General features: G+C 50.2%; 1 protein-coding gene across 1 annotated transcript in view; it reads left to right on the top strand.

Moving 5' to 3' along the window:
- Positions 1 to 203: 203 nt before the first annotated feature.
- Clybl (citrate lyase beta like) overlaps positions 204 to 25904 on the top strand; it is a 203527-nt gene continuing 177826 nt past the window's right edge. The window contains exons 1-3 of the mRNA XM_005374232.2: positions 204 to 241; positions 461 to 573; positions 867 to 1209. Of these exons, the coding sequence (XP_005374289.1) occupies positions 204 to 241; positions 461 to 573; positions 867 to 1209 (494 nt within the window). The remainder of the gene's footprint in view (positions 242 to 460; positions 574 to 866; positions 1210 to 25904) is intronic.

Raw genomic sequence — 25904 nt, 5'->3', positions numbered from 1 at the left:
ATCCCAACACTCCTGAAGGCTGAGGCAGGAGCATCACCATGAGTTTGAGGTCAGCCGGGGCTACCTGGTTAGTCAAGGTCAGCCTGGAATACATAGCGAGACCCTGTTACAGAAGGAAAAAAAGACAATCTCGTTGAGAGGGTAAGTATTCTATTTTAAATGAAAGCTCCGCACGGGAGAGTCTACCCTCTTTCCCCTTCGCTATGACCTTGCTGAGAAGGAAGAATGACTGTAGTATTCTGTACGTATTTGTAGGACACTGTCCAAATATTAATTTTCAGAGTCCCCAAGTCCTGAAAATTTTAAAAGAAAAACTTTCTACTTTATTGCTTCACTTGCCACCTCCTGCCAAAACGAGGCCACAGTTTGGCGGGAGGCTCTGCTCATGTGTATGGTTTACTTTGCAGCTGTGCACTGCTAGAGACCCTTTCCCCTCATACGGCCTCTGTGACTCCTTTAGAGTCCGCACCGTCCTGAGACATCGCCATGCGCATGCTGTGTGCCGCGTCGGTGCGGGCGGTAGCGAAAGCATTTACACCTGCCTTTCCTTCTTGTTTAATCTCGATCTCCTTTGTGAGAAGAAACACATGCCTATATTATTTTTTGGAGAAAAATAAAAATTTAGGGGGGAAAAGCCCCAAGCCCCCAAACTTTCACGCCGAGTGCGGTTTGACCCCAAGGCACTGGAGGGCGCTCCAGCAACGGAAGAGGACCCGGGCTGTGGAGCCGGCAGACCGCCTCTTAATGAACCGCCGCTTTGGGGAAAGACAGGGTTGGGTTTCCTGCTCATTTTTAGGACAAATGAAAGACACATGGATAGCAGAGGAAACGCTGCTCTACTGCCCTATAAACGGTCCCTTTAAAAGTTTACGAGAAACCTAAGAAGTGGCTGTGTGCCGCAGCCCCTCGGCCGTCTGTGCGCGGCCTCGGCTGCGCTGTCCCCAGCCTGGGGCTCTGGTCCCTTCGGCCTCAGCTCAGACGTCTGTCTGTCGCCAGTCCGAGGGGCCGACCCTGCCCGCCCTGCACACGCAGCACCTCCCCCGGCGCACCCCGCGCTCCCCAGGCCTGCCCAAGCGCCCCCTTGCTCCCTCGCACCGGACGCTCCTCTGCCTGTGCCCGCCCGCCCCCACCCCCAGGACTGGGGTCAGCAGCGATCGGGCCCCAAAGCTGCCGCAGCCCACATGCCGTTGTCCGGAAAGGAATTACGGAGTAAGAGGACCTTGGAGAACTCTGAGATATAAAATAAATGGCTCTTTGAGCTGAGGTTTTTGGGTCCATTTGAGCTCAATTTGAGCAGAGATGGGAGATACTCAAAGCTCTGTCTTCCTCACATGTGCGGGGACAGTGTACCCAGTTAGGTTTGGGGGTTATTTGGTGCTGCCAAGCCACACCCCAGCCCTGCACGCGGTTGGCTTGAAGGCCTCCTCCTGCCGTCGTGGGACGTCCCCGTGGTCATATGCTGCTGCTGCTGCTGCTGTCCCTGCTGTCCCTCTGCACCCCTGGGGGGTCGAGCCTGTGCCTGCTCCTTCTGCTCCGTCCTTCCAGCCCGCCCCAGCGCAGCTCACTGCATCCCGGTGTGCACCCAATCAGATGTCACCTGCCGCGCCTCAGCACCTTTCTGCTTTGCTCCCACTCTTTCTCACCCGCCCCCAAACCCAGCCCGCCCTTCAGGGCGCATTGTCAGCCCCAGACGGCAGCCACGTGTGTCCTTCTGACAAGTCCTGCCCTCTGATGGCTCTCCATGCCCTTCCCTTGCGGAGGTCTCTAGGCCCAGGGCTCCCTTCTCCACGTGCCCGCCCGCTGCCGGGCAGGGGACAGGCGGTACTGTGGACCCAGCCGCAGGCCTCATGCATAGTCAGAGACAAGCACTGCGCTCCCAGCCGACTGCATTTCCTTTCTATGGCTGAGTACTATTCCAGTGTACTATGTGCATTTTGTTGTCCATTCATAAGCTGACCGATACTTGGTTTATTCCCACCTTTGAGCAGTTGTGAATAGTGCCATTCTGAGCATTCAGGTACAAGTATTTGTTTGAGCACCTGTCTTGAGTTCTTTTGTGTGTGTGTTTAGGAGTGGAATTGCTGGGTCACATGATAATTCTGTGTTTACCTTTTTGAAGAATCACCCAGTTATTTCCATGGAGCAGTAATGCACGAGACTTCCTATTTTCCCACATCCTCGCAATACCTGGTTTTCTGTTGTTTTTATTAAGACCATTCCAGCAGGTGTGACATCACGCTTCCTCGCGGCCCTACCGGGTCGTTTCGGAGACCACATCGGCTCCTTCCCTGCTCCGCTCAGCACCCATCCAGGGTTCCTGAGGACACTGCCCGCCCCTGCCCGCGCCCCCCCCCAGCGCCTCGTGGCCCCGCTTTCCCCGCGCCCCTCCTTGGCACCGCGGCCCTTGCTGTGAGTGGAGCACTCGCCTCGAAAGCCCCTCGCAGGAAGCGGCCCCAACGCTATTCCCGCCGTACACGCACGCGGAGGCAGCCTGCTCCCCGTGAGTGTGGGAGTGTGTGTTTTCCTAGAGTAGATTGTCCAAACACTCTTGCTAATTTAGGATGTCATATCCGAAGGTTCTTTCTTGGCTTGAGTTTTTGGACCCATCCCAGGCCTGTTTTCAGTCTTTTGTGAAGTTTGCCTAAGTATACACAGGACCCCTTCTGACCGCCCTGGGCCCCGTTGTTGGTTTCCGAGGTTGGGCTGTAGGTAAGGGGACCCCTGAACGTCCGCGTGCGGAGTTACCCCAGCCCTGAGCCCTCTCTAGGGTGACACAGGGCGGCCTAAGTCGCCTTCCTGATTCTGTTTCGGATTGCTCTCCCATGCAGCGCACTTCTCTTCCTTAACTCAGGACTGAGTCCGTGGGCCGAGGTGTATTTTTAAAAAATGCTGTTTTGGGCTGGGCCAAAGCTCGAGGTGGGGCGCCAGAGGAGCCTGCACAAGGCCCTGGGTTCCATCCCTCCCAGCAAGACAGACTGGGGCCTCTCAGCTTGGGAGGGGCGTCTTAGCAGAAGCCAAAGCAGTGTCTGCTTCATCCCGAAGTTGTCCTGTTTACTTTTTTCCTCAACCCAGCCCTGCCCCAGGCACCCCTGGTGTTCACTGGGACCAGGTGGAAAGAGCACATCTCCTCCCTGTGGCCAGCGCCTTCTTTTTTATTAGCGGTGTTTGCAGTCTGTTATGACTGGGCTCCTCCTGAGGGGCGGCGCCTGCACACGCCTTCATCCCTTTGTAGAACCCTTCCGCTGCATCCTAGCCCCTCCTTACATCTCCTGGTTCTCTTCCGGTTTGCAGAAGTTCTATCTCCCTGTTTCCTGTTGTCTGTCTTTCATTTTGGTCTTTATTTATGCTTTATGTTGCTCATAAGCAAAACCCTGTGATAGTCAAGCTTGTGTGTCTGATTTATTTCACTTAACATCGTGGTCTCAAGGTGCATCCATTTCCTTGCAGATAATTCAAGTTTATCCTTCTTGATGTCAGAGTAGTGCTCCATTGTGTGTAAATAGCACATTTTCTTTATCCATCCCTCTGCCGAGGGCCATACAGGCCACTGCTTCCAGGATTGAGCTGCTGTGGGTATTGTTACCGTAAACATGAGTATGGGAGTATCACCATACTGTGATGTTTTTAACTCTTTCTGGCCCACATTGTGAATTAGGGCGCCGCTGCTGTTGAAGGCCTGCACTGGCGGCTCCCCATGGGGCTCATCACTTCCCCTGCAGCCGTGGGCCAGGGTTCTGCTGGGTTTTGATGCCAGCTGGGCTGTAAGCCCCTTGAGGACAGGTGCTGCTTGGTGTTCACTCCTGTCTTTGGCACGGGATGGGGCTGCTCACTTGCTGGTCTTGGAGGCAGCCCGCGTCTGTGGGGGCCGCGAAGCATTAGCAACCAGCAGTGCCCCGCAGGGTGAGCAGTGTGTGGGCCCCACCAGCATGTAGTGTGTTCAGCAAGGATCAGGGTACCAGCCAACAGGGCGCCGCTGGAAGATGCAAACAGGACTGTTGACACAGGTGCGTCTCGTTAATTAGTACACTGTTGAGGGAATTCGCACAAATGTTAATATTTCCAGGATTGTTGTTAATGAGGGATAAGGAACTCATCTTTTTATCTGCACAACCATATGGTTCATGGCTTGATGTGGTTTTCTTTTTGTAATGTTTTGAAACTTGGTTTTTATTTTAGTAAGGACAAAACTGTTTTCTTGCAGAACTCATTATTGATTTTATTGTGCAGGAAAGTGAGAAAAAAGAACACTTCAGAGGATGGTGTTTTATCATAGAAGTACGAGAGTGTATGGCCCGCTTCATTATTCGGTCCTGCGTGTGAACAGCCTTCTGAAGAGAACGGGATTCCGGGCTGGGCACGCAGCTCGGTGGTAGAGCACTTGGCTGCGCCTTATCATGCCCTGGGTTCTGTCCCAGTGCTGGTGGGAAGATGAGGGTTGTGCCCCCAGGTTCTGATCATGATTCCCGAGGGGAGAAGGGAAGAAAATGGCCCCGGAGCATTTCTGTGCCAGGCTCAGGGCAGAAGAGTCGGTCTCTGGTATGTCTCATGCAGGAAGTGGCCTCATTCTAGCAGGTGTGCGGTCCACCGCTGCTGCCGGGGAGGAGGCCCTGGAAGGAGTCATTACCATGGTTGTGTCTGAGTCTTCAGGCGGCCACTGTAGCGCCTCTGCTGGCAGTTGGTCCTCAGTAAGCTTGACTGAACCGGAGGTGTTCATGGCTTAAGTACAAAGGCAGAGTGACTTTCAGAGGGGATGGGGACTGACCTATGAGCGGATTTTTCTTTCTTTTGGTTTGTGGTTTTCATTTTCGTTTGAGACAGGATCTCTCTATGTAGTTCAGGCTGGCCTTGAACTCACTATGTAGCCCAGGCTGGCCTCGAACTCACGGCGATCTTCCTGCCTCAGCCTCCCCATTGCTGGGATTACCACCATGCCCAGCCACTCAACAGATTTTAATGGAGGACAGGAGGGGGAAAGGTGTTCCTGGCAGAGGTAACTGCACGGGCAGAGGTCTGCCAGGAGTGAGCAGAAAGGAAGGTGCAGTGTGGGATGCCTGGTAGCACAGGGCTGGGCAGACAGCTGGTGTCATCCCCTGTCACTTCCGCCTCCTGCCTTTCTTTATTTTAACTACATTCAGAGTGCACTGGGGCACTGGGGTTTATATAGCTTAGTGGTAGAGCACTTTCCTAGCATGTGTAAAACCCTGGTTTGGTCCCCAGCTCCGCAAAACGGAACACACTGGGAAGGTTAATTGGAGCAGACAAAGTGATGGCCCTCCTCACCTCTGATGTACTCACTGCAGTTCAGCAGTTGTTGTTTGCAGCCGTCAGGTAACTCCATTTCTCGGGGTACTACACACTTAGCTTCCTACATCTGCAGTTAATTTGCTAAGAGTGCTTAATGAGAAACTTCAAACAGTTTAAATGTCAATTACCAAAAAAGTGAGGTTTTCAAGTTCCAGTAGTCTGCTGCGTTGCTCATCGGACGTCATCCCAGGTGGACGTAATTCAAGACAGATGACATTCCAGGGCTCCAGTTACAAAGGACTTCTCTATCTGGGGACTAATAGGCCGGCTCCTGTTGTCGCACCCTTGCAGGAGAGTCCAGGTCTGTCCTGTCCAGCTCCGGCTCGTGTGCCAAGATTGCCTTGTACGCACTGTTCACCGTGGTTGTGTTGGGGTTAGGGGTTTTGCATCAGAAAAAATCCAAAAGCTACCGTGTGTCTAAAACTATATGCAGTGTGGTGTAAATGTAACAGTCCAGTTTTAATCCTCTACTTCTGAGGAACACGAATTCATGGCGCTTTTCATCATCAGCTTAATTAATGGCATAATCGCAAAAGCTTTGACTCAGAAATCCTGAATTGTTTTTTCCCACTCCCTCCTCTTTTTTGTGTTCTTTCCTTTGTCTCTGTTTTTCTCAATTAAGGTAAAATCCATGAAGAATGGGTTACATATGGTGATGAATCTTATTTTAACAGAAAGTAAAACCAAAACCATGCAGAATAAATTAACACGGCATTTTCTCTGCGGTCAGTTAGTGGGTGTTACATCCTTAGTCGTTTGTGCTACAAAGTAAATAATTTTTGGCAGCTGGTTTAGTTTTCACCACTTCTAACCCTATGACAAATGATCCTGGAAGGTCTTTGGTCTTAAAAAGAAAGATTTTTTTGTGTGAGAGTTTTAAGCTGAGCTTAGTGGGTTTTTTTGAAAGCTTTTTTATGTAAGCCATTTATGTGGAATTTTGGTTTATTTGAATTTGAAATTTTTAAAAAGTGTAAAACTAGAGTTTTCCATATTTAAACCTTTTTTTTTTTTTAACATGTTTGGCATTTTAAAGTGAATTTAAGTTTTCTGTTTTACTGAAAGAAAGGAGCATTTTTTAGGTGACTGCTTTTGAGAATTGAAGTTATTTTTCGTTTGTATGGCTTTTGGTTGTTGTTTTTTCCAGGTGAAATGATATTGCCAAATAATCTTGGATTTCTCTTTAGCCTGCCATAAGTCACTTTCAAGGGGAGGGAATTAGTGACATGAAGTTAGATACACTTGACCGTGTAGTTTCATCTCTGTCCTGGAAATCAGCCGTTTTGCAGGCTCCTAGAAGTTGTTTTCTTTTGAAAGGAGCTCATCGCTGCTGTGTTTGGCAAGTTGTGTGTCGTTAAAACTTACAGAAACACACAACTACTAACACAGGAGTTTACAGAGCCGCTGGGACCTTTCCCTTGTGTTGCAGGTAACGGTAACCTTCGTGTTGTGTGTCTGCATACAAAACCGATGTCTGGCTTATCTGATTGGAATGTGAAATTTAATATTTTCCAGTGGTCATTTCTCTTTTTTTTTTTTTTTTCCAGTGGTCATTTCTCAACAGGGAGATCAACTGCAGTGCTAGCCATCAAAAGTAACCACTCAGGTAAAAATAGAAAGGGTCAGTAATCAGCTTTACAGCTGTGAACTTAGGAAGTGAAATCACATCACGCCCCTCTCCAGAGGGTGGACTTGGTGACTTATGCCTGGATTTCCGAAGTGACATAGTAGGCCTATTTGGATTAGTCAACAGCCTGGGGAGTTGGAGCAATCACTGGAAACTGCGTGGAACAGTTCCTTGTGCTTGGAAAAGTCAGAGGCCAGGAGCAAAAGACATGTCCTCACCCTTTCCCTGGTGGCTTCTCACCTGTGCGGGTGTACCAGGGTGGTGATAAAATCGTAGGAGCTCGTTTTATGTGAAACCATTAGCAGCCTGAGAGTCGGGGCCTCGCTGCCTCTCATACTTTAAGACACTGGAAGGTGTCGTTTATAAGCATCGGGGGCCTGCAGACAGGCAGAACAGGCTTGTAAACCCGCGCGCTGGGCTCTGGGCAGCAATGATTTTGTAATGTGGTTTAAAGTCTTAGGTTATCAGATTCGTAAATGTGCCCTTGAGTGTGGTGGTCAGATCCCTTACAACCTCTGTCTATAAAAGGTGGGCGCAGTGGCTGTTATTTACTTCTTGTTATGGTGAGAGTGTTGCTTCTGTTTCTGCCTTCGTGCGGTGTTGCAAGAAGTAAGACTGTGAGGGTTTCTGTGGAAAGCGCGGTTCTCACACTGACAGTTCCGGGCATCATGGCCAACGTGGACGGCTTCTCCTGGAAACAGCCGCTGCTCTCAGTCCCCACCGCTCCGTGTCACCAGTGCTGAATTCCCAAGCCGGGCAGGTGTGCGGCGGCAGAGCCTGCAAGTCAGGGGGTAGGGAAGCACTTCCAGCTTTCACTTGGCTCCTGTGATGCAGGCATCCCTGAGGTGGGGACAGGGGACAGCCTCTTGGTGGCCTGTGCGAGTGACGTGGCCCTGACACGGTCAGCCCAGCGCCAGCATTTGTGCCGACCATCCCCACAGTGGTTCCTTAACCGAAAGTGTGAAGAAAACCAAGATCAGGCGAGAGCTCAGGAGTGGACGCTGTAGATGGAGGATGCTGTACAGAATGCACCTGGACATAAAGGCGTAGGGACACAGGGTGCTCTGGGCGGGGCCTCCTGGCAAGCACAGTGTTTAATCTCAGATGGGTCTTGTGGTGCACGCCTGTAATCCCAGCACTGGGAGGCTGAGGCAGGAGGATCACCAAAGATTTGAGATAAGCCTGAGCTACACAGCAAGTTCAAGGCCAGCCTGAAGTGCATAGCAAGACCTTCTCTCAGAAAACCAAAACCAAAAAATAAATAAATATATAAAAATAGACAAATATTTCTCTCTTTCTTTCCGGGGGTACAGATGGGAGAGACAGGTGGCTGGGGTAAACTACTGCACCCCTGGGCCCTGAGCTTTCCATTGCCCAGGGCTCTTGTTTGAATCAGTTTCCTTGTGGAGATGTCTTCCCTTTTCAAGGTTTCATGCTGATCCTCTCGGGCCTCTGTCTGCATGGAGATGGTGTTCCTGGCAAGGAGGCAGCTCATGCACCTGCTCAAGTGCTGGGGTGGAGCTTCTCCAGGTGTGAAGTTAGAAACACCCCCACCCTGGGCTCTCAGATGCCTCCTGGCTGGAGGGGGACTGGACAGGGCTTCTCTACCCCATGAAGACAGATGTCCAGGCAGGAGGTGCACACTCAAGGCTGTGCACAAACCCTCATCTGCTTCAGAAGGGCTGGGGCATCACTCATGTGACTTCCGGGTCTTTTTGAGAGGGGTGTTGTCCTTTGACCCTGTAAACTGCCTCTTCCAGTTCTCCCTGGTGTTTTGTTCCTCTGCTGTCACTGCAGCAAGGACGTTCACAAATTTGTGGAACGTGGTCTTCCTAGAGGCTTTTCTGGAGGCTTTCACAGGGGCCGCTGGTGAGTTTGCTCTCTGAAGAGAAAGCTACTTGTAACTCAGGCTCGGCAGGTTCAGAGAAGAGCTAAAAGTGGCCACTTCAGGCCAGGGGAGTGCCGGTCAGGGCTTGACTCTGCCTGAGTCATAGGTTTTCACTAAAGTAGTTCTGAACAAGAGAAGTGTGTGATGGCACCTTACCTAGTTCAAAGGCATTATTTTTGGCCTCTCTTTTTTTTCTTCTCCTTTTTTTTCTCTTACCTTTCCTCTGTGACCTGCTCCAGCTGAGCCCCTCGTCCCCCGTCGCCCTGCGCTGCTGATCTTAGCCCCACCTCTGCTCGCTCCAAACCCTGTTCGTATTCTTGGGGAAGACCACACTCTCTGGAGCTCTTTCTACTTGGCAAGCACTGGCTTTCCCGTTGACCCCAGTACTGGGTACTAAACTCAGGGGCTTCACGCTGAGCTACATCCCTAGCCCTTTTTATTTTTTATTTTGAAAGTCTCACTAAATTGTTAAATTACCCAGATTGGGCTTGAATTTGTGATCTTTCTCCCTTAGCCTCCCAAAGTACTAGGATTTTAAGCATGAGACACCACTCCTGGCCACAAGTGCTGTCTTTATATATGTTAATATCACCTTGAAGAAAGTATTCTTTTGCTTGTTTTTTCTAAATTTACATACCTGATGTTATGGCTTGTATCTAAATGTCTTCCCCAGAGCCTCTTGCTGTCATAGGTGGGGCGTTTTGGAGGTGGCTTGATCTAGGGTCTGCGCTGCAGGGATCAAGGACGTGACTCGTGGTGTGACACTAGGATTAAGGCTGCCCGTAAGGGTGGGTAGTCTGGATGAGATGTAAGGGACAGAAAGAGGGTCATCGCTTGTGGCCATCTGTAGAAACATCATCTGTCAGCTCCTGCTACTGGAAAGCGGCCAGGACCCAGTGGTCAGGGTGAGCTTCCGCTGATGCAAAGCCAGCAATGCCTAGGCCACGAGGGGCCCCAGATACGTCCCGAACAGCACTCCACAGCCACTTCTGCCGGACAGCGGACAGCGGGAGCTGCCCTGGCCCCCCGACACCCTGCTGTGCCCATGCCGGGTGCGGAGCAGTTCCTCTCCCTGGAGTTGTTTGGGGATTGCTGCCTCCCTGTCCCTCTACTTTTGGAGAGAGCTCTTTGATTTTAAAAGGCCAAGTTTAACGGAAGATATGTCCTATATTGTAGCAGGTGGATTCTCTGGGTACACGGCCTGCTGTGGATCTTACCTTCTTGTCTGGTCTGTGGATAAAATGCTGGGGACGCCTATGGGAAACTGGAGGATTGGGCGGAGCTGGGTTTTCCCCATGGCCCAGCCTGCTGTGTTCATGCTGGCAGCAAGGAGCATTGGCATGACGGGACTGGATTTTAAAGTGGAACTTAGGGACTGTCAGAGCGGCGGCTGCCCATTGGCAGCATGGTACCCCCAAAAGGAAGGTGCAGAGGTGGAGTAGAAGGGTTCTTAATCACTAGGCCACTCTTGTTCTCTGAGTTGGAAAGTTTCCAGGAAAAGCTGTGTCTGGGCTGGGCATGGTAGCCCATGCCTATCATCCCAGTACTCGGGAGGCTGAGGCAGGAACAACACCATGAGTTCAAGGCCAGCCTGGGCTACATAGCAGGACCCTGCCTCAAACAACAACAACTACAAAACATTTCTGGTGGGCTTACTCTGTGCTGGGCACTTGGATAGCATTTTCAGTGTTGCTTCATGCATTGTTCTCAGCAACCGTGTATTTGTCATTGTTTTTCTAAGCAGGAAATTGAAGCACAGCAGCTGAAGCACTTGCCTCAGGCCTGTGGGTCAGCTTTCCATCACCATAATGAACTACCTGAGGCTGGCTAGCTTCATCTGATGACTTGCACAGTTCTGAGAGTCCAGGACATCACCTGGGCTCCGATTGCAACCTCATGGCATTCTGGTGGCAGCAGCAGCTGCAGACGGGAGAGATCACATTTCCAAACAGGAGCCAGAAAGGACTGGGGTCCCATAACCCCTTGAGAGCTTGTCCCCAGCTGACCCAAGCCCCTCCCGCTAAGCCCTGCCTCTAAATGTCCCACACTCCTGTGAGTAGCGCCACCCTGAGGACGAAGCTCCCAGCCTGTGAACCTGGGTGGCCAGAGTGTCACTTAGCCATGGTAGAACCACGAGGGGACCTCATCCCCAGTACTGTGGCTCGTAGTCCCCCGGTGCAGCACCAAGGAGCAGAAGGGAATGATCTCAGAGGCCTGCTCCAAAGCTGGATTCTTCCCACCAGGCTATGCCATGCTGGTCTCTTATGTTTGCTCTTTAATGCAAGGCTAAATTTTAGATCATAATCCATGGCCTTTTGAAAAGTCACTCACTTTGAAGACCAAGATGATGGTAGTAAAGGACATTAGATAGCCAGCAACCAAGCCGGGTGTGGTGGTGACTGCCTGTAATCCCAGCACTGTGGGAGACTGAGGCAGGACAAATCACAAGTTTGAGCCCAGCCTGAGCAATCCTGTCTCAAAAGGAAAAGGAAAAGGCTGAAGGTGTGTGAAGGCCCTGGATTTAATTTATAATATTACAAAAACAAACCGACCAAAACAAAACGAAACCCAGCAGTCTCTGAATCTGCACGCTGACAAGTAGGATGGCCTTAGAAGTGAACACTTAGAACTGGGACACTTTCTGAGAGTGAAAGAGGTGTAGTCATCAGGAGTCACCGGGGCTGTCCAGGCGAGCTGGACTTGTAGTTGCTGTGTTTAGTGCCACGTGGTGTGTGTTGTTTTTTGTAGGTTTCATTGCCCTTTGCAATGCCAGCCTCTGAATGAGCCAAATAACTCTGCTATGCTTCAGTCACACATGGTTTCATCTACACCGGTAACCATCACCGTGAATACTTGGCCAGACGCAGCCCGACAACATTTATAGCCTTGCTTAAAGGAGAGTTCCTATGGCTTAGCAATTATTTCAGTGCATTTATAGGTAACAAACAAAAGCCCAAAACAAGAGTCAAAGCATACAGCTTACCCTTTTTGCCTACCGAAGGGACTGTATTTTTAGAGTCACAAATTGGTGAGTAGTCTGCATACATGATTCGGGTGCATTTGTGGACAGAGTACCTGCCAGTAAGTACGCAAGCTGTGGAATCCCAGATGTGTGACTGCTGTATACATAGCTGCAAATTATATTCTCTGTGCATGTAGACCTCTGTGAAGCAGAGTGGGGCCTGAGAAGAGCTCTGAGGAGGGTGCTTACCTAGCACGGAAGAGTCCTGGGTGTGAACACCAGTGTGAATAATAATTATTTTTTTAATAAATACAATAATCTTGTATTTGTTTGGTTTTTTTGGTTTTTGATTTTTGGAGACAGGGTCTTCTAGGTAGCCCAGGCTTGTGCTGAACTCGTGGTGTCCTCCGGCCTCTGTCTCCCGACTGCTGAGATCGCAGGCGTGTGCCTCTGCCTGGCTTAGAATGATCTGGTTTTAATCTCTTTTGATACTATAAAAGTAATTGTAAACTTGTTCCCTTTTGATTTTTAATCATGAAAACTAATGCTCAGAGCATCTATTAACTTAATTATTTCACTTACTTTTTCTCCGAAGGCAGTTTAATTGCCTGGACAATGGCTAAGTATCTCTTGTAATAAGGTTTTTGCATATGAATCAACATAAAATGTGATCTTCAGTGTTTCACTTAGCTTTCCTGTATTTTTGGCTGTAGCAAGTGTCCTTTTGTATTTTATTTAAATCCACATTTACTTGCTTTTAGCAGCTTTGTGTTATTGCTAAGATAATCAGTGGAAAGTATTTTCAATATAGAAGTGTGATTTTTTTACCCCGTAGTGTTCGAGTAGCTGATGTGAAAACATGTAGTATCCCCTACCTGCCTTTTTTGGGGGGGGAGGACAGGGTCTGTCTATGTAGTGCACACCAGCCTTGAACTCACTATGTAGCCCAGGCTGGCTTAGGACTCACAGCGATCCTACTGCCTCAGCTTCCTGGCTGCTGGGGTTATAGGCATGCACCACCATGCCTGGCTCTGCAGTTTTCTTTGAGTAGCTGATAGATATGAAGATGTCTAGCAGGATCCTTCTTCTTTCCCTCGGTTCAGCTGTGCTGTTTGAGGAATATTCCTCGCAGAACGTGCTGCAGTGGGTGGGACATGGCACTGTGTTTCAGATGGAGGAAAACCTGAGAGAGAGTGTAAAGCTGGTGGTTGTGAAAGTAGTCCTGAAGAGGGCAGTTAGAAAACAAAGGGATAGACACTTCCTGGACACTACCCCTGCTCTTCTGTCTCAAGGGTAGCAGGATCCTCACGGCTCTGGAAGTGTGTGTGCACACATTCAGACAGAGCCAGAGCCTGTCTGTGACTGCAGATCTCTGCTCATTTGTTTCCATAAAGTGTTCCTTGGAATCTCAGAGGGATCCCCCTGCCTCAGCCTCCTGAGTGTGTAACAGAATCAGTGGCTAGTTTTCCTTGTTTCACATTTATTGTCTTTCTTTTTTTTTTTTGAGGCAGGGTCTCTCTATGCAGTTCAGGCTGGCCTTGAGCTCACTTTGTAGCTCAGGCTGGTGTCGAACTCACAAGGATCCTCCTGCCTCAGCCTCCCAAGTGCTGGGATTACTGGCATGCGCCACCACTCCCGGTCATTTATTGTATTTCTAACAGATTTTTCATTGGTTCATTTTATGCATTATATTCACACAAAGGGCTGGGGATTTAGCTCAGCAGCACAGCGCCTACCCAGCAAGCTTGAGGTCATGAGTTCAATTGCTGGTACTGGGGAAAAAATTATATTCACACAAATTCAAATGTGAACAATATGTAATTGTTCTCTGAAAATTCTTGCCAGTAGTCCTGGTGGAGTCTTTTCCTGATTACAGTGCAAGGCTACAGCCACAACGTTTGCATTTGTTATAACCCCCCATTGACACAGAATATGGTTTGCTAATGTTAAACATGAATAATTAGTCATTTATAACCTGGATGAATTGTAAGTTGAGTTAGCAATGGATGAAAGTGGGAATCCAAATGAAGCAAAGCTATTTATATTTTGGCATCGACACTATATGTTTCTACCATTGATTGATTGATTGGTTTTTGATTGATTGGTTTTGGAGATAGGGTCTTGCTGTGTAGTTCAGGCTGGCCTTGAACTCACTGTGTAGCCCAGCAGGCCTCAAATGTACAGCAGTCCTCCTGCCTCAGCCTCTTAAGTGCTGGGATTACAGGCCTGTACTACCATACCCAGCTCTCTTTATTTATTATGACCTCCAAATCACTTTATTTCTTAAAAAAATAGTCTAGCAAAAGGAGACAGAAAGTACAGAAATTAAAAGTCAAAGATTGATACATTCTTCTCTTTGAAATGTAAAGTAAAACCTGTTAAAACTGAATTTGAGGCTGGGGATAGATTGTTTGCCTAGCATACACAAGGCCCTGGGTTCCCCCAGCGGGATTAAAAACGTACAAAAGCTGCATCCCTGTGATCTGGAGGTCAAAACCCATAGGCCACCCCTCAGGGAGAACAGATGTTCCCGCACCTGTGGGAAAGACACCTGAGGGCCTCAGGTTCTCAGACATAGTGACAAATGTTTCTAAGAAACTGTTGGGAAGAATTCGCATTCCGTGGATATTAGGGCATTGAACTCAGGGCCTTGGTACTGAGCTACATCCCCAGCTTTTTAAAATTTTTTATTTTGAGATAGGATCTAAGATGCTAAATTGCCCAGGCTGGGCTCAAACTTCCTTTTTTTTTTTTTTTTTGGTTTTTTTTTTTTTTTTTTTTTTGTTTTTTTTCCGGTACCGGGAATCGAACTCACGACTTTGCACTTGCCAGGCAGGCGCTGTGCCGCTGAGCTAAATCCCCAGCCCCTGGGCTCAAACTTTCAATCGTCCTGCCTCAGCCTCCCAGAGTGCTGGGGTGACAGGAGTGCGCCACCATGCTGGGCTTCTAGGTAGGTTTGGCTGAGAAGCCCACACTTGCTGAGTGGGGTGGGGTTCGGCCCTGTGCACACTGACCCTTCAGCACTGGGCGTTAGCCAGCGTGTCTGTCTTGTGGGGCTGACCCTGCTCCCTAGGGATAGCCAGTCACCACCAGCCCAGGCCCGGGAGCATGGGCAGTGGTCTCAGGAACATGGCTGGAGTCCAGCTGAGCACTGGCTTATTTCGAACATGCTGGCCTGTAGGCTCCCTGGGCAGGGCCTGTGAGGACAGAGCCCAGGGTCTGCAGACTGGCTCTGGAGAGGAGTGTGGCAGCTGTATACCCAGAGGCCAGCGGGCTTCGCACACCTATTGGCTTTGGAGCCAGAGCCCAAATCTTGGAGAGCTGTCCTGTACCTTTTGCTGCTGTTGTTGCTTTAAACGTGCAGACCTCGAGTTCTCGTCTGTGTGGTTTGCGTTCTTTGTTATCGAGTATCTAAAATTATCTGTATCCTTGCTTTTCTGCCAACACCTACATCTCAACAAGACAGGAAAGGAAGAAAAAGGAGTTGCTTAGGCGAGTGGAAGGCCTGAACCGAGGGCACGTGGTTTCTGAGACTTGCAGGAAATTGCCTTTGTTTTATGTTTGTGTTTGTGATTATAATTTGGACTTTTATTCTGTGAAATTGCAGGTGCTCAGGCCCATAGCCGCCACTCCCCACCTGTACTTTGTTCGTATTCTGATCAAGGGTGTTTCACAGCCAGGTATGGCGGTGCACGTCTGGAAGCCGAGACCTCTGGGAGGCTGAGGCAAGAGAATCACAAGTTTAAGCCCAGCATGGGTTACTTAGCAACTTGGCAAGACCCCATCTTAAAATAAATAAAAACAGAAAAAGGACCGGGGATTTAGCTTAGTGCAAAGACCCCGAGTTCAATCCCCAGTACTACAAGAAAAAAAATACACTGTGGTCCTCAACCTGTGGGTGAACTATGAGATGAATTTCTTTGGACCGTTGAAAAGAATAAACTATAATAGGATAGAAACTCTGCTGTCTGGAGTCTGTGACACATTTCGCTTTCTGAAACTTATGTATGGTATATTTGTGTGTAGAGGGCGTTTCTGTAGGTTGCAGTAAAATTTTTGTTTTGGAAAACACTCCTTAGGGGAGGTTCTGGTCCAGGGAGCTACCATTCTTTAAGGTGGTGTGGAACATGATGAGCTCCTGGCAAGGTCTAGGTGCCTCTTCCCTGTGGCCGAGAAATTCCCAGGTTAAATTTAGGATTCTCTTTCCGTGAACACACTGATACGCATAGTGGCACTCTGGGACATGGTGGGGTTGGCTTTTATGAGGTATCCCAAGGGCCTGTCACTTGTAACATTTCTTCCATTGGGAAAAATTTATTTTCTGTTTCAAAGAGTCAGCGTCTCAGTGAAATATTTTGATCAGGACCTTGTCCTAAATTTGATCAGGACCTTGTCCTAAATTTGGCACTGCTTTTACGTTTTTTATTTATTTATGTATGTTTTGGCACTGCTTTTTATACAATTAGTCAGTCTGTCTATACCTTACGTGGTCTGCCACGCTCCTTTGTCTCCGTCCCCTTTTCATTTCTGATGAAGAGTGATGTGTCACAGAAGCGGGGGGTGGTGCGGAGTGAGGTGTATTGGCCTGGGGGAGCGCAGAAGGCCTGTGCCTTGCAGGGTGTGGGAGAAGGGCATCTTTCTACACTGACGACGATTTCTAAACCCCCGGTGGTGGAGGCGATGTGGGTCAGGGCTGGTGGTACGAGGAGCTGTTTGCAGGCGAGCTCCTTCCAGCTCAGGCGGCTGATCCTCCGGCGGCTCCAGCCGAGCCCCTGTGTGCTGGGCACTCTTGTAGGCCCCAGGGGCTGCGGTGAGTGGGGCAGCCAGGGTCCCCTCCTCTCTAGTAAGGTCCCCTCCTCTCCAGTAGGCTGCCGTGGGACATCTAGCGGGCTGGCCTTTGCGTCCTTTGAGCATGTGTGCTGTGCACTAGGCTTAACCTTCCAAAGTGCACACAGGGCCACAGGGCCACTTCGCCACACCAAAGGAGACCTAGATGTTCCGAGGGCGACAGACACAAGGGAGACTGGAAGAGGATTCCTTCTGAGAGATGCCACAGATTCTTAACTTCCAAGGCAAATGCGAAACCCATAGCAAGAGTTTGAAAGCCCTGGCACAGCCAAATAGCAGGTGGGGCACAGGCCTGTGGGTAGATAGCAGTGAGGGGACCGTGACAGTGTGCGTTAGATCAAGATCGACGGGCCCTGGGCCGGGGCTGTAGCTCACTGGTAGAGCAGGTGCCTAGAGTGCAGGAGGCCGTACACGCCTGCAGATTTACTGCTCCAAAAAGCCTTCTGCGGAAGCCCTAGAAGCTCCCCACTTGTGTAGTATCGAAACCCTTCGGAAATCCATTACATTGCACAGCCACCCCCAAGCAAAACTCTGTGGTCGGAAGAAATCATTTCAACGCCTATTTTTTCTGAGGTTCCTAAAAATCAGAACGTGTGCGGGCAGTGTATGCTGATTCTCTTGGGACTAATTAAACAAAACAGATTCAGAGAAAGAAAGCAGGGAAGATTTAGGGTAGTTAAGACAGAAAAAAAATTTTTCGGGATAACAGCTGTCAATTTTTCCACTCGAGTGTTTTTCCGAAGGGCAGAGGGCAAGAAGCATCGTACATCCTCTCAGAGCTGAGACACATTTCAACATGGAGATATTAGAAGCAAATTTGGTGCCCACGACAGGTGCCAGATTTTAATTACAGTTGGCATTTCCGAGCATGCTTTTGGCAGAGGTGGCCATCTTGTTGGAGAAGCCATAGATTTTGACACTAGCAGTATGGGTGCCCAGTTGAGAAGGCTTGAAAATAATTTTCCTATATCCATCCTGTTGTGAAAGAAAATTTCAGTGGCTAATATTTAAGCAAGATATTTTCTGTTCGGAGGAAACAGTTGTTGGGTGGAATTGTCTTGGTGGCTTAGCATGTTGGCTCTCAGGGTAATAATTTCTCTTAGAGCTTTAAAAAAAAAAAAAACAACCCACCAGTTAGAACAATAAAATAGGATGTTTCATTACAAGAAATGAAGTTGGCATGCACCAGGTTTTCCATTAAGTTCCAGGTCACAGACAAATAAAGAAAGTATGTTAAGAGGAAAAAAATCCTTTTTAAAAATAATTAGGGAGCTGTCTGTTTTGTTCACCAGATGGAAAATCCGCAGTTGTGGGTGGTCTGTGTTGGAGAGGGCATCTCACAATTGGCAGGACGATGCCTTTAACTTTTCAAGTTCGAGGACAAAAATCTCATCACCACTGACTGTTCAGAAAGGCTCCAAATATGTGTCAGCCTTCCTGGGCTCAGCTCTCCTGAATTTTACCCATTTTCTAAGAAGAGTGTGTAGGTACGTGATTATGGGATGCCAGAATGAATAGACCATTGTTCTTTCAATTCTGCAACAGTATTTTTGTCAGCCCTCGTTTCTGTGACTTTTCTTGCTGTCAGTGTGTGATGCTGGCCATCTGAATAGTGGGGACTGCCTCTGTTGCTGTTTCTTACATTTATGTCTCCCAGAGCCATCGGATAGGCAAAAGTGCCTAACCTTTAAGAAATTGCCGTAAGAGTGTTCTTTACCGAGGTAAGATACTGTACTGCCATCAATGTTTAAGGTTCTTTATAAGCTTGCTTTGTATTCTGGTCAAGTTAATTCAGTGAAAAGATAAGCTTTTCTTATTGCTTTCCTGGACTAGTAATAGAAAGTTGTCCAGCTTCACTAGTGATTTTTTTTTTTTTTTATTTTAAAGAGAAAAAAAAAACACCCAAATTTCAAAACAAGATAACAGGAGGGTAACAATGGTTAGTACATTGTACATTATTACCTTTAAATTAGTTACTCAGAGTGCAAGACATTGGCATTTAATGGTCCAAACAATATTATCACAAACCTTTCCTTTCAATGAACTAAGAAAAATTAGTAGTACAACTATCTTATCTATCATATATTTTTTCTTTTATCTTTTCCCTTCCTTCTTTTCTCCATTCCCCCATCCTAGTTTCTCTTTCCTTTTGAACAGTTTCTTCCCATTTTACAATATCTGTTGTACATTTATTTATTCTTTCAGCTTGTCACACTAGGGAGACAATACAATGTTTACACATGTGCATCTGGTTTATTTTATTTATAAGTGTGGTCTTGAGTTGCATCCATTTACCTATAAAATTCTCCAGTTTATCCTTCTTTATGGCTGAGTAATACTCCATTGTATAAAAAGACCATATCTTTTTTTAATCCGTTCCTTGGTTAATGGGCATCTAGGTTGTTTCTATGAGCTAGCTGTTACAAATTGTGCTGGTATAAACATGGGTGCACATATATCCCTGTGGTCCAGTGTTTTTAATTCTGGGAAAATAGCCAGAAGGGGAATAGCTATGTTGAATGGGACTTCCAATCCTAGTTTTTTGAGGAATCTCCACACTGATTTCCACAGTGGTTGTACAGCCCACACTCCCATCAGCAGTGGAGAAGGTTCCTTTTTCCCCACAGTCACTCCAGCATTTGTCATTGGTTCTTGATAATGGCTGTTCTTTCTGGGGTGAGACAGAGCCTCCGTGTTGTTCTAATTTGCATCTCTCGGATGACCAGTGATGTTACTAGTGATTTTTTAAAATTAGGTTTTTTTTCTATTTCTTTTTGCAGTACTAGGGACTAAGCCCAGGGCCTTTGCACTGAGGCACATGCCCAGCCCTTTCTTATTTTTTAATTTTCAAACAGAATCTCACTACGTTGCCTAAGTTGGGCTCTAAGTAAAAGTTCCGTTCTGCTTCCTCAGCCTCGCAGAGGCAGGAGGGTTACAGGAGTGTAACACCATGCCCTTCTACTAGTTGTTTTTTTTTTTTTAACATGCGTCAAAGTATCATTTTCTCCCCCAGCACAGTCTTACATGTTACATGACTATTTCTTCAAATCAGACTTACTTTGAAAGATTTAGGCTGGAACATATGAACGTGTGCATATTTCTATTAATATTTCATTCACAAATGTACTTATTCCCGCAAAAAAATCACAATGATTAGTGGAGAGTTAAATTAGTAGCATTATTTAGGGCACTTAAATGTAAAACTCTCACAGCAAATGAAAAAGCCCTGCCTTGCTTTCCCTGGCAGTCGGGGGCAGCCAGGGTGCGGGCTTGGAGGGGCGTGTGGCTCCACCCATGCGCAGGGGAGAGAAACGTCACTCTGATTTATTCGCCGCGTCCCTGCAAGCGTGCTGCAGAGGGCTAAACAGTGGGTTTTGAAAAACATAATTTTGCTCAGGTTTTCCACTCATGTCTCGGCAGTGCTATTAATAGCAGCCTTTTGTGCATGCCAGCTTACTTCGCAGAAGACAGTGATGTGCAGAAACCAGTTTTCACTCAAGGACTAATTGGCACCTGTTTTTCGTATGATAGTCCAGGTGCAGTCCAGGGAGAAGTGTCTTTAAAAACCAGGTCACGGAGGTAGAAGAGCTACCCAGTGTGACAGGGAGACTTAAATGAGGTGAAGCTTCACAATTCCATTGCTTTTTTTGGCAAACCTTAGTGATTTGCCTCTAGCCCGGGGTGATGGATGGAGAAATTTTGAACCATGGCTAGAGGACGTGTATGCTAAATACTCTGTGGTTCTTCACGGAAAAATTTTCCAGAGAAGAAACAAACTGAGTGTGGTAGCGCTTTCGTATAATCCCAACACTCAGGAGGCTGAGTAAGGCAAGAGGATTGACAGCCTGGGCCACCCAGAACTACACGTATAGTGAGACTCTGTCTCAAAAACAAAACAAAACCCGAAAAAAAGTCCAAGACGGGAAGCAAAAAGGCAGTGTCAGAAGTCTCAGATGGGGGCTGGGGATTTAGCTCAGCGGCACAGCCCCTGCCTGGCAAGCGCAAGGTCGTGAGTTCGGTTCCTGGTACCGGAAAAATAAAAAGTCTCAGATGTTGGTGGGCCATGCGTGTTGGCACACACCTGTAATTCCAGCACTCGGGAGGCTGAGGCAGGAGGATTGCCCCAATTCGACGCCAGCCTGGGCTACAGAGTAAATTCAAAACAAAACAACAAAACAAAACAAAAAAGAAGACTCAAGTATTTGTCTACTTTAACCCTAGTGCCCTGAGAGACAGAAATGGTGGCATTAAACTCATGGGTGAGGTCAAGTCTTGATTTGGCCAGAGGTGAGCATGAGCTCTTCTGAGGCATCAGCAAGCAGGGAGGTCTGAAGAGGTGGCTGTGATTCTGCTCACTGCGGAGGGCACCTTGTCACACGTTGGGACTGCGGTCAGGAACACACACCTCTGCCCTCCCTCCAGACCCTGGGGCCCCAGCCTGAGGAGTGGGCCTCTGCGGCCGTCCTCAGAGACCTCCCGGAGTCGGCCCGTCACGTCCCATGTTCCTGCCCCTCCACACGTGCAGACCCACGTGAAGCCGCCCTGCCAACTCCTGTCTCTTTCCCAGGGCACACCTGCCCCTCCTGCCCGCAGGACCCCTGCCCATTTCCCTGTGACGATGCCTGTGTCCCCTTGCCACACGCACCCCGCTGGCAGCCGGCCTGCTCCGCGCTCCCGCAGCTGCGCTCACGCGTGGTCTTCGGCCTGAGCCGCCGCGTGCAGTGAAACCTCCCCGAGCGCGGAGCTGCTCCTTTGCCTGTTTGAAAGCCCAGCACCAGCTCCATGTGGAGCACACAACAAGGATTGACTAAGTGCTCTGTGTGTGTGTGTGTGTGTGTGAGAGAGAGAGAGGGAGAGAAACATTTTTATTTTTTTATTTTTATAATTAAGTTTATTGGTACATTTATATATGCCTCCTGATCGCATTCATCGTAGGGAATTTGTTCCTGTACATGATATGTCTTAGTCCCTCTTCTTGTCTAAGTACTTTTTTTTTTGTTTTTCTCCGGTACCGGGAACCGAACTCACGACCTTGTGCTTGCCAGGCAGGCGCTTTTGCCGCTGAGCTAAATCCCCAGCCCCCATCTAAGTACTTCTTGAATGAAATGGGTGCGGAGGCGTTGCTGTCTGTTAGCTAAGCCTCTTGCTCCTGAGCAGCGCCTGGCTCTCTTGGGCGAAGGGCTTTCTTGGGAGGACCTGACTCATTCGCATGAGTAGGAAGGCAGCTCAGGCGTGTTGGCATCTGCCCCTGTCCTCCGGTGTGCCTCAGCTCCGCCGCCGGCACAGGGGGCTGCACGCACGTGGTCCCTAACCCTGCTCAGGGTGACACCCCAGGGAGACCGAGTCTGGCAGGTGCACCTCGTGCACCTGGTGGTCCCCCAGGAGAGCGGAAGCTGTAGAGAGCTGAGGGTATCCTCAGGAAGCAGCCACCGCAATGGCTGTACCCCATGGCTGAGCCTACCGTGTCTGGCGTTCAGCTTCCCTGGCTTGCCTGTCTTTTGTGCCCACCCGGACCCCAGCAGGACAGGAAGTTCGCTGTGAAAGCACAGGTGCTGCTGTCAAAGACTGGGGCGGAGCCCTGCCAGGCAGCGCAGAGACTCTGGATGCGGGGAGCGCAGGAGACGGGCGGTCGAGGTGGGGAAGGGCTGTGAGCGTCCGGGCAGTGCTGCCCGGGCCCCGAGTGCTGTCACACCTGCTTTCACCTCACGTGTGTGCGAGGCCGAGCACCAGCCTCCAGGGGAGGACATGCAGGCTCCCGCTGGGTACTGGAGAAGGCTGTGCTGGCCACCTATGGGACTGATGGGAGGTGGGAAGAGCTGCAGTCACCGGCGGGGAGGGCGGCCTAGGGTGGCAGTAAATACAGGTCCGCGCCACACAGCGACGCGTCAGTCAGCAGTGGCTGCGTGGCGACCGCTGGCCCGCACGCCGTGTCTCCCAGGGATGTGGCGGCGGCTCGGAGTGTAAGCAGCCTAACGGGGACGCCTCCGGACAGGGGCTGAAGGCGGGAGTCCTTGAAGGGGCGTCAGGCGGGCCTGTGGGGCGCCTCAGATTCTGGCCCAAGACTTTAGATGCCACTTTGTGGGCCGCTGGGAGTGGCTGTGGATGGCCCAGAAGGGGAGTGTCCTGGTGGATGTGCCTTTTCACAGAGCGGGGTGTAGCAGTGGGTAGCTGCTGAGGGACCTCTGTTCGGAGGCTGGTAGCCTAGGGACACAGAGGACATCTGAGAAAGCAGCCAGTAGGGTAAGCAGCACCAGGGTGCCGGGCCCCAGACCCCCAGTCACCAGCTCAGTCGTGACTCCCAGGCAGGTGGCATTGGCCACGTGGACCCAGCTGGTGGTACCATACTTTCTCGCCAGTCCTCTCGTGGCCCGGTGAAGTGGCTTCTCTCCCACCGCACGTATCTGTAATCTTAAGCATCTGGTAATTCAAGTACGCCACAAGAAGCCACTGTATTTTCTCCTTTTCTTGGTTTTCCATTTGTTGTTCTCTGGTCTGCTTTGTCGTCCTCCCCCTCGTCCCCTCCCCTCCCCTCCTCCCTCCTCTCCTTCTCCCTCCCCCGCTTCTCCCCGAGAGATTGAACCCAGGGCCTTTGTCCTGAGCTCCATCCCCAGCCCATTTTTTGTTTTTATTTTGGAGTCACAGTCTCACCAAGTTACCAAGTTGCCCGTCTGGGCTTGAACTTGCGGGTGCTGGGATTAGAGCTAGGTACCACCTAGCCAGCTTTTTTCTTTTTTCCCCCTTGCTAGTTTTTGTTAACCTTCCTTCTGCTTTGGAATCTGCATTGGTTTGGTCTCCGGCAGACCAACACTGTAGCTCCAGCCCACTCGTTCCGTCTGGCGATACGTGCCAGGCACGGTACGCGGGGGCGCCTGTTTTATCTACCCGCGTCCAGTGACACGCGCATAATCTAGGAGATGTGCTTGAGGTTTGTGGGCAGAAAGGCCTCAGACACCCTGTGTTTATCAAGGATCATTTCGTTTTTTCTGACCCCAGAACATGGGATGGATGTGCAGGACTCTTACCTGAGACGTCACTCAGCGGCTTCCTTCATGAGACAGGGTCTTGCTAAATCACTTAAGTGCCCGGGCACACAGGCACGGGAGGGCTGCCCCGTTTTATGGCCGCACAGGGTCCTGTGTTGCCAGGCACGCCCCAGGTGCAGGATGTTGCCAGGGACGCCCCAGGCACAGCAGAGGCTGGAAGTGCCCGCCTTGGCCAGGCATCTTCGGGGCTCTCCCTGGCTCCATCCTGGGTCAGATGATGCCAGGGCAGTGTTTGCCCGGACCCGAGGGGACGCTGAGGAGTGGGGGAATCGGTGGACGCAAGGAGCCTGGCCTGCGCTGAAGTGCCACACGCAGCGGCCACTGGGACTCAGGGCCTCCAGCGACTCCTTGCCCCAGGCCCCATGGGGTGTGCTTGTCCCACCCAAACCTTCTGCCTACGTTGCCCATTGCTGTGTGTCAGGCAGTGGGTGGAGAGAAGCGGCCAGGGCACATGTCCTTCCCTTAGAGTCAGGAAGAAGCCAGAGGAAGGGGCATGACACTGTGTTTTGTTTGGTTTTGTTTCTGCTTTTGTTTTTGAGACAAGATCTCACTGTGTAGTTCAGGCTGGCCTTGAACTCATGGCAATCCTCCTGCCTCAGCCTCCTGAGTGCTGGGATCACAGGCGTGTACCACACCAGGCTATCATTTTTTAAATTAAGTAGCATCTTAACAAGATGTTCAAGGGTCCTCCTTGCCACCGCCTAGCAGGTGGAGGTGGACTGTGAGGAGCCTGGCTTGTTACCACAGAGAGGAAGAGAGCGCTGATGTCAGTGCCACTCAGAGGTGACAGTGTTGCAGAGCTCGTGGTGCCAGGTGCTGAGACTGAACCCGGAGCTGTTCCTGTCCCGGACGCCGGTCCTGCTGGCAGCCGCATCGTCTGTGTGAGGAGGCATGTTCACCAAAGTCAAGAAGGCAGCCAGGCCGCACAGACGAGACACTGGCCCGGTCTCCCGGGTCCGCCTCCACGCACAGCCTGGCCCCAGCCACGTCGCACACATCCCTGGTCACACCAGAGGCCTGTCTCAGGCGGCAAGCAGAGACCCAGGGAAGTGAGGGCTTGGCGAGGCCAAAGCCCTCGGAGCTGGGATTCAGGCCCAGATCTGCTCCCAAGCCCATTCTTTCTGGACAGCGGTGCGTCTTATCATAACCCGCCCTCTCAACCGAGAGTGGTGGCCCGTGCCCATAATGCCGGCACTCTGGGAGGCTGAGGCAGGAGGATCATAGGTTTGAGCCCAGCCTGGGCAACTTACGTGATTTAGCAAGACCCTGTCTCATGAAGGAAGGAAGGAAGCAGCTCAGTAAGAAGGCCCTGGTTCCAGCCCCAGTACAACTGGACAAACCACCCTGCCGCTCCACCAGGCCTGTGGGAGTGACGGCCGAGGGCTACAGTACATTACATTCTGTTACTGTGAGACCGCTCGCCCTTGGCACTGTGTACAAAGGGGACTCGGGGAAGAACAGGACAGTGGCCTCTGGGGGAGGCTGAGGGCCAGGTCAGCGGTCTCTGGCCGCCCTCCCAGCCCAGGGAAGGACCCCAGGATGCTGTCTTGGGCAGCTGCACGGGTGCTACCCAGAGGTGTGCCTGGCGGAGTGGGGCGGAGTCCTTTCTCCCCAGTAAATGACCTCGCCTCGGTAGGCTGGCCTGGCCTGGAGCCTGCCCAGCACTGGGGCGGGAGCCTGCTGGCCTTGCCGCTGGGGCTGATCAGTTGGTGGCATAGTCTTCCCGGGGTGCCTGGACCGCAGGGTCGACCTCACTTAGTGAAAAGGAACACCACAAAGCCGTGTTGGACTTGGTACTTCAGGTGTAGGGTACCCTGGGGTCTGTCTTGAAGGAGTGAGTGCCAGTCCTCAGGCTAAGATACAGAGAGTGGGCACTGTCCATCCAGCCTGCCCCTCGGTTGTGGTGGTTCATGCTTGTCACCCCAGCACTTGGGAGGCTGAGGCAGGAGGATCGCTGTGAGTTTGGCTGCATAGTGAGATTCTGTCTCAAAGAGAGAGGTAGAGGGAGAGAGAGAGACAAACAAAACACGCCTTTTATGCACCTTGGAGTGGCTCTGAGGCAGCCTTAGCAGATCTGTGATATCGCAAGTCCTTGGTAGCTAGGCCAACCCTACTTTGGGCTCATCCTTCCTGCTTTATTTTCTGCGCGTTTTGCTTTTTTAGTTTATTTTGTAATTAGGGCCGAAAAGCTACAGTCCTGAGCGTGAGGGTTGGGAGTGCTGGAGTGAGCCAGAA

Source organism: Chinchilla lanigera, unplaced genomic scaffold (assembly GCF_000276665.1).
Source record: "Chinchilla lanigera isolate Chin_1 unplaced genomic scaffold, ChiLan1.0 scaffold00003, whole genome shotgun sequence".
Classification (NCBI taxonomy): domain Eukaryota; kingdom Metazoa; phylum Chordata; class Mammalia; order Rodentia; family Chinchillidae; genus Chinchilla; species Chinchilla lanigera.
The sequence above is the reverse complement of the archived record's forward strand: the minus strand, read 5'-3'. Positions and strand labels throughout refer to the sequence as shown.